Here is a 12528-nt window from a genome sequence, read left to right as displayed (position 1 = left end):
GGCTCTGCGCTGCTGATCCACGCTCAAAGACGGCTCGAGAGTGTGGGTGGTGACAAACCCATTGCCCACAGACCGCTAGGCATTGGAGAAATTGGGGGGCAGAGACATAGGGAACAACAGGGACGACAAGGGTGGAGGGGATGCGAAGATGCGAAGGAAGACTCACCTAGGCCGAAGTCGAGTGAAAGAAATGCGAGATGCGGCTCAACGGTCCTGCGTTGGATACACTGCCTGGTGACGCCGCCTGGGCTGATGCTGCAGAGGGTGGTTGCGAGCAATGTCGAGCTGGCGCGGATGCGAGCGCAACGGCGACTGACTTTCGGGGATGGATCGGTTCAACCAAAGACTTGGGGTTGCGAGGCTAGTCGACTCTGCCGTCTGCCGTTTTTACAAGTGCGGATCGTCCAGCGATGTGCGGGTGAAGAAGGAGCGGCGCGCGGCGCCTATGCTCCGTGCGCGCGAGCGTACGATGGGGTCGTTGACGGTGGTGACGATGCAGGTGAAGGAAGGCGGCAACGGGGATGAGGGACGATCGATCGAGGCCGAGTAAGACGAGACTGAAATGTGGATCTGGTTGTCTAGGTGTGCTGAGTGACGCAGTGTGTCGTTGCTGTGAGATGATGCGATGACAGTTGTTCTCCTCTTTGTTCGGTCGACGCAATGTAGCTGCTGCTGGCAGTCAAAGATTAGGCAGGCAGGTGCGAAGGTGGCTCGCAAGCCAGCGGCTGGCGGCGGCGGCGGAGGCGGAGGAGGCGGCGGCCAAAGGGGGCGACCAGACGGAAGCAGTGAGGGCGGGAGGAGGAGGGATGAGGGTGGACCGGTGCGAGCGTGGGGCCACGATTCCGGTGATGCCAGGGAAGGGAACGAGGTTGATGGTGGTGGTGGTGTTGCCGACGTCGTCAATGTGTGTGTGTATTATGACGAGTGCGTGCAAAAGGAAGGATGACACTTTTGGGAGAAGGAGATGGATGTGCGAGGTGCAAGTTGGATGTTCCCTTGTCGACGACGACGAGACCAGAGGCAAGTAGGTGGTAGTGGGTGTTCAATGTCGAGGTAATGAAACGGCGGGTTGGAAAGGGGAGAGGAGGGGGCAAGGCGGTGGGAGGAAGGTGGGAGAGGGTGGTGGGTGGGTGGGCGACGACAAGGGGCAACAAGGCTTGCAACCTGTTCCTTGGCTGCGATAGCGCGCCGTAGAGTCTAGAGGCAAATGGCGAGTTGACTGGATGGGAGGGAGGGCATCAGAGCAGAGGAGAGCCACGACGACGGGGAGGGAGAGCAAAGAAGGTGGTGACGGGGCACGAAGGGCACGAGGGGCACGGGGCACGGCCAGGCAGGCAGCAAGCCCTACATCAGAGCAGAGGCTTGCCGGCCTGTGCACAAGGGCATCATTCAGGGTAAAAGGACCAGAGCAAGGAAGGCATGATACCCGAGGGAAGCGTGACGCACAGTGGCCATTGCCCATGGACACTCAGGGGCCAGACTCGTCTCTTTTTCAGGGAAACTGCCCATTCTCCACCTGGCCTAGGTCGCCGCTTGCTGGGCTGCTTGGCTGCAAGTTGCCACCACCTTGCTTGCTGGGAAACCCGACTGCACGCTTCCCTTACATTTTACGCTTCATCGCCGTGTCGTAACAATCCACAGGTGCCAGCAAGGCTTGTTACTGGCAGCTGCATCATAGTGAGCATTCCACGGTACACTACAGATTGTTGCGTGGCAACACCCGCGCTCTGGGCAGCGTCCGTCTCGTCGCGACGGCGCGCGGTGGGTTGAGCAAATGGAGAGCGGATGCACGCCTTCACGCGTCGGCGTGCCCACACACACGCACGCACGCCTACGCCCCACTGGCCGCTGCCTGTCCACCTGCGCGCCGCGCTGCTCCCATTCTACTTACGCGTGTGAGACTCTGACGCCGTCAAGCGGCCTTGCGTTGACGTAAGTGGTGTAGTACGCAACTGCCTGTTACTATTAGTGGCGCGTCTACTTAGTGTGCTTCTTGATCAGGGCTGCACCTGGCCAGCTGGCCGTTTAACGTGAGAGTTGAGAGACACCAAACGCGTTTTCTCAGGGCGAAACCCGATACATTACAAGCTAAGAGCAAGGACGACTGCCTGTATTGGGGGGTCACTCAAAGCAAAAGCCAAGGCGACTGAAAGAAAGAAAAGAGACGCTATGGCGAGTCGCAATTCAATTACAATCATAGTCGTGTCCTGACGCAGGTGTGGGCGAGGGTGGGCAGTCGCGTCAGTCGTCGTCGTCAATGGCGATGCTTGCTCTCCACGGCCGTGGCTTGCCCATTGTCGATCCGTCATCTGCTGACCTCGTTGCCGCGGTGGAGTCGGTCGACCATCATCACATCCGACATGTTTTTGTGACGGGCGGGGCTGGCTGGGGGCTTCATTACAAAGTGACAACCTCGTGTGCCGCCTCCTTCAAGGCTGGCTCGGTTGGCTCACTCCAGTGTATCGTTACAGGGACAATGGCGTTTGTGACTCCTGACATGGCCATGTTACTTCAAGGGAAACTGGCACAGTGTGCGTTTCGGGAAATTCCGCCAACAACGGGGAGGTAACATGTTAGGCGTGGGCCAGAGATTGAGTCATAGGCGTGACAGTGATTCGAGGGCCTTGTGCCAACGCCTAAACCTCGTCGGCTCTCTCCATACTTCTCCGCGCATCGTTGCCGGCGGCCAGCTGCGGCAGCTTGTCGGCAGCGCTTGGCGTCGGCGTCGTCCCGGCGCTTAGCACGGCCGCCCTCCCTGCCTCGGCATTCGACTCACGCCACAGTACGCGCGATAACCGCTCGCTCGCTGCCCGACGACGACCTTCATAAGAAGGCCGTGGGGGCCCTCTTGGGATGCTTCGTACCCCCCCCCCCGCCCGCCCCACACACACCAGCCAAAATGTCCGAGAGCCTCACCATCATGACGCGCGCCCAGGCGGACGCGGTGCTCGCCGACCTCGACCTCGAAGCCGCCATCAAGGGCCAGGCCGACGTCTTTGCCGCGTACTCGGCTGGCGGGACCAAGCCCGGCGCAGACGGCATCGCGCCGATCCAGACCCCCATGCGCCATGTACTGGCTAGCCCCGACGTCAACATGCTCTTCATGCCTGCTCGTGCGGTGGACAAGACGAGCATCAAGATCGTCAGCGTGCCCAAGCGTGGCGGCGACGGCCTGCCCGGCTCGACTGTCATCCTGGACGAGGTGTCGGGCCGCGTGAGGGCCATCATCAATGCCCGCAGGCTTACGGCGTTCCGCAACGCTGCTGGTAGGTTCTTGGCTGGCATCGAACGCTGACGCCAGGCTCGGTGCTCTCGTTCCGCGCGATCGGCAAGACGCAGACCCCTCGCCGGCTCGTGCTCTTTGGCGCGGGCGGCCAGGCAGACGCCCACGCGCTCTTCTTTGCGAGGGCATACCCCTCCCTCAAGGAGCTGGTTGTTGTCTCGCGCAAGTCGACGCCGCGGTCGACCGCGCTCGTGGCCAAGCTCACCAAGCTGTTCCCCGCCGTCGCCGTGTCGGAGGGCATCGCGAGCTACCCAGACACATCGTTCGACCTGAGCGCCGCGATCAAGGGAGCGGACATCATCGTGACCATGACTTCGTCGACCAAGGCGCTCTTCGCCGCGGCAGACGTCAAGGCCGGCGCGCACATTGTGCTCGTGGGGTCGTACAAGCCCGAGATGCGCGAGGTCGAGGACGAGCTCATCCAGCGTGCTGGGACGATCCTCGTCGACTCGGCCGAGGCGTGCGGCCACGAGGCGGGCGAGCTGCAGAACGTCGCGGAGGATAAGCTCGTCGAGATTGGAGCTGTGGTCACTGGTACTGCTGAGGCCAAGGCCCTGCTGTCGCGCTTCACGTCTGACGTGACCATCTTCAAGAGCGTCGGTCTCGGCGTGCAGGATGTCGCTATTGCCAGCCTGGTGCTCGACCAGGCCGAGGCAAAGGGACTCGTGTCGAAGATTGACGACTACGACGCTGAGGGCGAGGAGTAGGGCGGGGTAAGGAGCAGTATCAATGTAATACAGTATGGCATGAAGCGAAGTAAGGCAGAGTCGTCACAGTCGCCATTAGAACCGCCAGAGCCTGGGGAAGAAGCAGCAGGAGCAGCGATACACACACACACTGCCGATCCAACGCCCCACACACCACGCTGATCAACACACACAGCCCTGCCATCACGTGATCGGCGAGATGGCCGAGCGGTCTAAGGCGCTGTGTTAAGGTGTGCATCAAGCATATCCGCAGTCTTCGGACGTGGGTTCGAATCCCACTCTCGTCAATACAGGGATTCACTTACCCCAACCGATCAGTTTTTGGCATTCGCAGCTGGCGAAGAGGGCGAGGAGGTGCTGAGGGTGTCGAGGGTCGAGTCGGTGAAGTTTTCTGATCTGCCCCCGCGATTGGCGGCGCCACATCCGCTCCCAGCCCATCCCCTTCACACACCACATGAGACATGTTCCATCGCCAACTTGGTCATACGCGGCGCACCGTTTCACGAGCTGAACTACATGCACACCTGCGCACCAACATTGACACAGGTATTCCCGTTCGCCGTCGACCCATTCCCGTTCCACGACCGGCAAATGACCAATCGCCTCCTTGGCAGGGCTATGCCGCAAACCCTGGAAAATAAGCTGCTCGCGCGAGCCGTCTGTTGCTGATTGCGCCGTGTTGGCGAAGTTGATGAGGCGTTGCCGAGCGGCAGGAGAAGCAATCCTGCTGGATTTGGCTCAGATCCGCCTTGGCGAGAGGCTGAGCCGACTCCGGAGCGGGGCTGCTCCTCCTGGCCCTCGTCCCCGCACGGCTCGTCGCGGCCCCGATCACGGAGTTGGCGTGGGGTAGGTTCTGTTAGATCAGGTCTTGTCTGTTGCGGATGATGAGGTGCCGGGGTCTCCGTGGGCTTCTGTGACGAGAGGCAGCGAGTGTTGAGGAGCGGGTGTGATGGGGGAGGGGAACCATGGGGAGCCGGGGCACGGCCCGGTTTTTCCGACGTAATGTCCTCGAGGCCCAGCGAGCCCCGGTATCCCGACGAGCTCTTAAAGCGACGAGGGGGAGAGAGGGGAAGCAAGCAAGCAACAAACCATCCCCTCACAATGCTCCCCTCCACAGCGCTCCTCCTCCTCCCCCTCGTCGCGGCGTCGCCCTACGCCGACCTGTTCGCCCGCGGCGGCAACAGCGGCAAGGACAAGTTCCACGGCAAGACGCTCGCGCCCAACAACTACACTGTCGTCGATGGCCTGTTCGTGCAGGACGACCCGGCGTTCAATGCCACGGGGTACGACCTGCTCAAGGACAGCTTTGGGCTGATTGACAAGAGCAAGGATAGGTGGAAGAAGTTTACGAAGTAAGCCCTGCTTTGCCGTTGCCTCTTCCCCGCCACACATCGCTCACACCCACGCCCAGGCACATCACAGACCTCAACAAGAACGCCGACGCATACACGACCTACAAGGTCATCTACATTGCGCGCCACGGCGAGGGCTACCACAACGTCGCAGAGCACATCTACGGCTCGGACGCGTGGAACTGTTACTGGAGCCTGCAGTACGGTGACGGGAATATGACGTGGGGCGATGCCACCCTCACCCCACTTGGGGAGGACCAGGCGCGCGCCGCCAACGCCGGGTGGAAGGAGCAGATCAAGGCGGGGATCCCGGTGCCGCAGGTTCTCTACTCAAGCCCGTTCCGCCGCGCGGCGAGCACGCTGGATATTACGTGGACTGATATCCTGCTCAACAAGGGGGTCAAGCCGGTCGTGAGTGGCGCCGGCGGGGGCGGAGGCTGACGTTGCGTAGTTCAAGGAGGGGTGGCGTGAGATGATCGGACTGCATACCTGCGACGAGCGGAGCAACCGCACTGTGCTCGCGCAGACGTACCGTAAGTCAAGGCCTTGTTCTTCCTGCTGTAGCTAGGCTCGTGGCTGATGCCTTACTCCCTCTTAGCCAAGTTCACCTTCGAGCCCTCGTTCACCGAGCACGACCCGCTCTGGGACGACGTCTTCCAAGAGTCGCACGCGCAGCAGGCGCGCCGTATCCGCCTGGCCGTCGGCGAGCTGTTCGCCAACGACCCGAGCACGTTCGTCAGCGTCACTGCGCACTCGGGCGTGATTAATGCGTTCTTCAAGGCGGTGGGACACCGGCCGCTGCAGGTCCAGACGGGCGGGTTTGTGCCTGTTGTCGTGAGTCGCGCGGGGTGGTGCCCGAAGCAAAAGCCGAGTGTACGCTGACCCCCCACCCACGCCCAGATCAAAGCCGTATCCTACCCCTCCGCCACGTTCTCGCACATCACCGGCGGCGCGTCGTACACTGCGCCCATCTGCACGGCCGACCCGACGACCAAGGTCCAGGCGCCCGCGACGGTCACCGTCGCGCCGACGTGGTACCCCGCTTGCACGGCCGCCCCGAGCGTCATCACCAGCTTCCCCGCCACAGGGTGCCTTACGCAGCCGGTGACCGGACCGACTGCCGCCGCGAAGCCTACCGGGGCGTAGGTTTGGCTCAATGGAAAATAATCGAGAAGCTGGACTCTGAAGCAGGGATAAAGGACCGTATAGTCGCGACCATGAATTCCCTAGCATTAACAACTATACAATCTACCACTTGGCCTTGCCGGCCTCCTCGACAATCACAGCGTTGCCCGTTGCCTTCTCGTCGTCGTTCGCCACACTGTTCTCCTCCCACGCACCGGCGTCCTTGCGCTGCTGCAGAGGCGAGAAGTAGCGCCCGTCCTTGTTCCAGATATACAGGGCCCACAGGGCGATGTAGACGAAGCACGGGACGACGAGCCAGAACGACACGCGCGTGCCGTGTCTGTCCGAGATGGCGCCTTGGATGGGCGGGAAGACGGCGCCACCAGACACGCCCATGACGACGAGGGCGGCGGCACGGCGCGTGTTGAAGCCGAGGTTCTGGGTCGCGAGGGTGAAGATGACAGGGTACATGATCGACTCGAAGAACATGACGAGCATGATCATGGCCACGCCGCCGTTACCGTGGAGCGTGGCGACGAGGATCGTGCACAGCGTCGCGAGGACGGCGTAGATGCCGAGAAGCACGGGGGCGGCGACAACCGACAGAAGCGCAGTCGAGATGAAACGTGCGACGGTGAACATGATCAGCGCGTATGAGAGGAGCTGGGCGCCGCGGGCCTGCGAGATGCCGGCGTTCTCCTCGACGTAGAAGAGGAAGAAGGCACCAATGGTGACCTGCGCACCGACGTATAGGAACTGGGCGATCGCGCCGGTGGTGGCACGGGTCTCCTTCCACAGCGGCTTGCGGACACTCGCGTCCTGCTCGTCACCGAAGAGATCGGCCTCGTCGACCTCAGGAAGCTTGACGAACACGAAGCACACGGCGATGAGGGCGCCCATACCCGCGACGGCGAGGTAGACCCACTGGACGTTGGTGTTCGAGCCGGCGTTCTTCCCCGAGAAGAAGTACTTGGAGGCGATGAGCGGGCCAGCGAACGACGCGACTCCGTTGAACGACTGGGAGAGCTGGAGGCGGAGCGAAGACACGCTCACGGGCGGCATGACGGCGATGTACGAGTTGGCAGCGACCTCAAGCGAGGCGAGACCCATCGCGGTGACGCCGGTGCAGATGACGAAGCCGCCAAACACGGCGTGCTTGTTGGACGCGGTGTCAGAGAACTTTGCGCATGGCCAGAAGAAGATGGCGCCGAGTGAGTAGAAGAAGAGACCCATGAGGATGGTGAACTTGTACCCCTTGCGTCGCATCACCTCGCCAGCGACAGGCGAGAAGGCAAAGTAGCCCCAGCCAAAGTATGCGACCTGCAGGCCGGTGGACTGCAGCTTGGTGATGTGCAGTGTGGAGCGGAAGTGACTGTTGAGAACATCGAGGAGGCCGTATGCGAAGCCCCAGAGGAAGAAGAGAGACGTGACGAGGACGAACGCGACGACTGGGTGTTGTGTGAGCGGGGATGGGGAAGCTGCGCGCACAGTGCCGGCGGCATCGTATCTCACTCACAGTAGTGCCGGGGGAACAGGCCCTCCTTGAACACGTTACCCGCGATGGGAGCCGCTGCGCCGCCTGGCATCGTGCAAGTTGTTGTGCGTGGTATGGGAGTAGTTGAGATGCTGCAGCGCGCGCGCTTGTCGAGATAGCGGCCCCGTCTCCCCGAGAGACTAGGGCCTTATATACCTCGCGCAACGCTTGTTTGCCCCATGGAGAATGCCGATAATATGGCAACGGGGCCAGGCCAGTGCCCCGGATTCGGCAGCAGTGCGTTGCCAACAACGCGAGTGCACGAGGTAGGAACGGCGAGTTCGAGCCTTCGAGCCCACAGTCACAAGCACGCTCCGAACGGTTCGAGCGCACATGTGACGGCAATCAAGCGTTGCGATCCCTGAAGACGGGTGGGGTGGGTGGGTTTTGGTCCCTGCGCCGCTGACACCTAGCCAGCGTAGCCGGTGTTTCGACACCGACCGAGCCAGCGTCCACCTTGAATGGCATGGCGGCAAGGCGGAATGCGGCCCTGCGGGGCTTGGCTTGTTCGGCTGTGAGGATGTTGCCTGCATGTAGAGGGTGAGGAGGGCTGCCCGTCGACAGAGGGTGCGGGGCGGAAGCCGCCCCCCGCGCTCAACAGCTTCCGGCAACTCTGCGACCGACCGCCGACCTCTGATGCTGGCCTCTTTGCCCGTGCACCAGCTCCAGCTCCTGCTCCAACTCTGCCCGACACGCCAGGGGGTGGGACTGGCCGGGTCAGCTGGGCGTGCCGCCGCCTAGATCAAGTGAGCGAGTGTGCGCAGGGGCAGCGGGGGAGCGGGCGGGGCCGCTTGCTGCCACCCCCGGCTCTCGGCACAGCCAGGACTGGCCGATTTATCGGCGGCACGGGCTCGGCATCAATCTCGTCATTGTCGGATACGAAAATGGCAGATCTGTGGGGTTGATCGCCAACTTTGCTCGGCTGCGAAGGCCAAATGTGCCCACGCGCCGATGTATCGGTGTGGGTTGGTGTGTTTGTGCTCGTGACCTCCAACGGGGAGAGGAGCGCGTGGAGTGGGCAGTAGCAGTGAGTGTGCTGCTGTGAGAGGAGTGACGGACGGCGACAGCGGAATCCGGTTTCGATTCCGCCCGGAATCACCCCGTCCGTGCTCGTCGATGACAGTGCACCGCTGGCGCCGCCCGAGAAATCGCTGTGGAGCGAGCCTTGACGCGGGTCGCGGGGGCCAAGAGATATCGTCGTCGCGAGTTACGAAGAGGTGGTGTTGGAGGCCGTGATGTCGGGGGCGGGCGAGGGTATCGATGTGTGTGGGAGGTCGCATGTATCACCGAGAATGGAGTGTCGTGGTGAGTGACTGGTGGAGGGGGTCGGGGCATAGTCGGCGCGATGGGTGGGTCGCCCACTGTAAGGTGGCTGGTGAATGAGTCAGTACTGGACTTGGATGTCGCGGAGTGGTCGGGTGGGGGAGGTGGGGAGGGAATGAATTGGTTGCTATGAAGAACTCACCAACACAAGCCCGTGCCGTCTTCGTTGTAACTCTTTGGTTGATCGTTTGTACCGTACGTCACTCGCTGAAGTCTGCTGCGTATCCGCGAAGGTAAGGTGAAGTGAGCGTGGTAGGTGAGTTGGCCAAGTTGGGCGCGGAGTGAGGACAGATGTCGACAGCCGCCGAGTGGAAAGCTGACTCAGTCGGCGAAAGCTGGCGTCACTGACAAGTGCTGACGCCCGACGTGAGCACGGCGCACAAGTCGACGCCGAGTACCGCGAGCAGAGGGGACAACTTGACAGCATCTACACCCCGCTGACTCTTATAGCCACGTTGGCCGGAGCACCACACACGCCCGTCGGTCTCAAAGGCCGCAACGTCGGACCCCGACCGGCACCACCGCCGAAGAGAAGGGAGGGGTCCGGTACGTCGGTCCGCCGCCGATTCGTCGGGTCGTCCACCACCGGCGGTCGATAAGATGCGTGTACAGGTACAGCATTACACTCTTCGGGGGGCGGTGATCCGGCGCACATGCATACGCGCTCGGACCGCGAAGTGCGGGTTGGCTTGAGTTGCGACACTCGTGCGGGGCCAATCTCGGGGGCGCGGTCCGAGGTCATTGGCACCATGGTTGTTGCCGGATGAGCGTGGGCCGAAGGCTCGGCTGGTGCTACTCCACCATGTGAGCTGTGTTCTGAGTCTGATGGTAGCTGTGGTGACTCGGGCGCGCGAGTTGCGCTTGGGCGAGCAAGCCGCACTTGCCTTGGAGACGCCAGGAGGTTCGAGTCGCGTGATACGCCAAGCGACGGTGAGCCGCTCAGCTTGCCCGTGTTTGGAGGCACTGCTCGTCCTCTAAGACGTCGTGGTCCAGCCAATGTTAACACGACATGATCCCATCCTGGAGGACTCCGCCGCTGGCTGTGAAACGGGATTTGGTTTGGGCCGTCGCGTCGATCCTGGCCGCGCGAGGCCTGGCACTCGGCGCGTCAGTCCATCAGTCACCCGGTACCTGATTACTGCAATCACGGCCATTTCAAGGCGACGCGTACAATGTCTCTCGGCACTCAATTCATGGGGGCTATGGACTTCATACATTGTCCTGGGGGGGGGGGGGTGAGATGCCTTGGCTTTCGCTGTTGTGGTTAGTGAAGGTTGTGGGGCGGAACACCCACGCGATCTACTGGTGACTCCACCCCGAGACGATCCTGATCTTGTCGTTGAGCCGCGAGCACACGTGGTTAACTTGCTGGACTTCCTGACCGTTGGCTCTCTTGAAGGTTCCACCGAACACTGCGGGGCCGGGTGCCTCCTGGTTGGCGTTCACCAAAGACTGGCACCGGCGCCGGCAATCAGTGAGGCGGCCGAGGTCCCATTCTTTGTTGGCACAGTCCTTGACCGAGTTGAGCTGGTTTTCGAACCACCCGCGGGCCACGGGGGTGTCATGCTGAGGAGTGGGGGTCGCGAGGGCAGGGAGGAGGAGGGCAATGGTGGTGATGAGGGCAGTAAGGCGCATATTGACTATTGGTTTGGTTGATGAGGTGGTGATGGAAAGAAACACAGAATCGGGGCGCCGCCGCCCCTACTTTATACCTTTCCCAGCCGGACTCGGGCAGGCAGAGGTGCACCCAACCGCCCCCTCCCCAAGAAGCCACTGTAAAGCTCGAGGAAGGCAGCAGATGAAAGGAAGAACAAGTCACAGCGGTGAAGAAGCAGTGTGGACGCCGCAAGAAATGACGTCTCGTCGGTCCGTGGCGGCGACAACGCAACCAGGAACCTACTTAGTTTTCCCAGCCCGACTCTCGCAAGCAAACGCGCCCAACCTCCCCCTCCCCGGAACCCCCTCAGCCCGGTAAAGCCCAAAGCCCAAGGAAGGCAGTAGATGAAAGCAAGAACTAATCATAACGGTGAAGAAGCAGTGTGGACGCCGTAGTAAATGACGTCTCGCTCGTCCGTGGCGGCGCCAACGCGACCAGGAACTCACAACCAAAAACCTAAATACACGGGCAGGGGAGTCGTCCCGGTGCCGTTTCATCGCCACATGACTGACTGCCTGAGCATCATCGTCGTCGCTGGCTTCTGCGGTCCATCTTCAAACTGCATCCGAGTGAAGGCCGGACCGCCTGGACGTGGACGGGGAGGAGAAGAGCGTCTCGACTGCCTTGGATGACACACAGAGGTACATGAATGCCGTTATCTACGCACGACGGGCCATAGGGTGGACTGCCTGGCCAAGCGCGCTGAGACGCTCCGTTAGTCTTAGGCGGGTTTTGTCACCGTGTGTCTGCGCTATCCCCGCAATGCCGTCCCGAGACTATGCAGTGGCACTATTTCATGCTGGAGCAGATGACTTGCCAGCACCGTCAGTGTGGCGCTGGGCCCTTCGCACCAGCGCACCAGCCGATGCTGACATTCGCAACTTTATTTGCGGGTGAGCTTCTCGACTTATCTTCTTCCGATTGCCAGTGGGATTTCCGGTAGATGTAAGCTGAGAAGCTGGTTAAAAGGGATATGAAACTACCTCAATAACCTATGTAACCTTTGGATCCATCTGACAGCTGGCGTTGTACGTAGTAGTTTGAGGAGCCAGTCCACACTACCGGTACACACAATCTCGTTGCCGAAGTACGGGGTGCCACGAGTCGGCTCATACGGCACCCAGTATATGGCATCGGTTTGTACCCTGGCCCCCCGAGCTCTGGGGTTCGCAACAGTATGTATGTGCGAGAGACAAAACCTCCACTTGGCAGTCTGCCTCCCTCCAGGTTCCGCCGGCAACATCCCGGACACGCGCCGCGGCAGAGATCGCAGCATCTACGATACATTCTTCGCTTCGCTTACTTTCCTGGACACTTGTTTACAGAGCCGACGGTGGTGGTTCACGCTGCACTGGCTTCTTGAAACTGGGGTGGCATTACCAGTGTATGCCCTCAGGGGGCCCTGCAAAGCGTCAGTCGGTGGGCCCGGAATCATGGTACTTGTGCCAAGTGCTTACGGTCTCCGGCCATCTGAATCGAGACCCCCCTGTCTCTAATAGATTCGCAAAAACGTGTAACCTTCTTGGTGTCCTCAGAATAGTTTTCGG

General features: G+C 61.3%; 4 protein-coding genes and 1 non-coding gene across 5 annotated transcripts; 3 read left to right on the top strand and 2 right to left on the bottom strand.

The window, feature by feature from the left end:
• Positions 1 to 2880: 2880 nt before the first annotated feature.
• Positions 2881 to 4007, top strand: Crym (Ketimine reductase mu-crystallin). The gene is made up of 2 exons (XM_062776097.1): positions 2881 to 3266; positions 3302 to 4007. The coding sequence occupies exons 1-2, from the start codon at positions 2900 to 2902 to the stop codon at positions 3988 to 3990; spliced, it is 1056 nt and encodes a 351-aa protein (XP_062632081.1). The 5' UTR covers positions 2881 to 2899; the 3' UTR covers positions 3991 to 4007.
• Positions 4008 to 4183: 176 nt separating this feature from the next.
• LOC62_07G009544 lies at positions 4184 to 4277 on the top strand. Its single transcript is given in 2 exon segments — positions 4184 to 4221; positions 4238 to 4277. It is a non-coding gene; the product is annotated as a tRNA-Leu (tRNA).
• An 814-nt stretch (positions 4278 to 5091) lies between these two features.
• On the top strand, positions 5092 to 6488 carry ARB_03491_2 (putative phosphoglycerate mutase; the record flags this gene model as incomplete). Its single annotated transcript, XM_062776096.1, has 5 exons — positions 5092 to 5342; positions 5402 to 5753; positions 5794 to 5875; positions 5941 to 6176; positions 6243 to 6488. The coding sequence occupies 5 exons, from the start codon at positions 5092 to 5094 to the stop codon at positions 6486 to 6488; spliced, it is 1167 nt and encodes a 388-aa protein (XP_062632080.1).
• Positions 6489 to 6558: 70 nt separating this feature from the next.
• gluP_4 (Glucose/galactose transporter) lies at positions 6559 to 8281 on the bottom strand. Its single transcript, XM_062776095.1, has 2 exons — positions 7984 to 8281; positions 6559 to 7915 (listed from the first exon to the last, which is right to left on the bottom strand). Exons 1-2 carry the CDS (start codon positions 8051 to 8053, stop codon positions 6591 to 6593), a joined length of 1395 nt encoding a protein of 464 aa, XP_062632079.1. The 5' UTR covers positions 8054 to 8281; the 3' UTR covers positions 6559 to 6590.
• A 2342-nt stretch (positions 8282 to 10623) lies between these two features.
• LOC62_07G009541 (uncharacterized protein) lies at positions 10624 to 10959 on the bottom strand (the record flags this gene model as incomplete). The annotated part of the gene is made up of 1 exon (XM_062776094.1): positions 10624 to 10959. One exon carries the CDS (start codon positions 10957 to 10959, stop codon positions 10624 to 10626), a length of 336 nt encoding a protein of 111 aa, XP_062632078.1.
• Positions 10960 to 12528: the final 1569 nt, after the last annotated feature.

The sequence above is a fragment of the Vanrija pseudolonga genome, chromosome 7 (assembly GCF_020906515.1).
Source record: "Vanrija pseudolonga chromosome 7, complete sequence".
Lineage (NCBI taxonomy): Eukaryota > Fungi > Basidiomycota > Tremellomycetes > Trichosporonales > Trichosporonaceae > Vanrija > Vanrija pseudolonga.
This window is presented reverse-complemented; position numbering and strand designations above follow the sequence as displayed.

Excerpts from the sequence above, each read along its gene's own strand:
- Crym (XM_062776097.1), top strand. The coding sequence starts at position 2,900 with ATGTCCGAGAGCCTCACCATCATGACGCGCGCCCAGGCGGACGCGGTG. Across the intron at positions 3,267-3,301 it reads GGCGTTCCGCAACGCTGCTG|GCTCGGTGCTCTCGTTCCGC; the intron begins GTAGGTTCTTGG and ends CGCTGACGCCAG.
- gluP_4 (XM_062776095.1), bottom strand. The coding sequence starts at position 8,053 with ATGCCAGGCGGCGCAGCGGCTCCCATCGCGGGTAACGTGTTCAAGGAG. Across the intron at positions 7,916-7,983 it reads CCTGTTCCCCCGGCACTACT|TCGTCGCGTTCGTCCTCGTC; the intron begins GTGAGTGAGATA and ends CACAACACCCAG.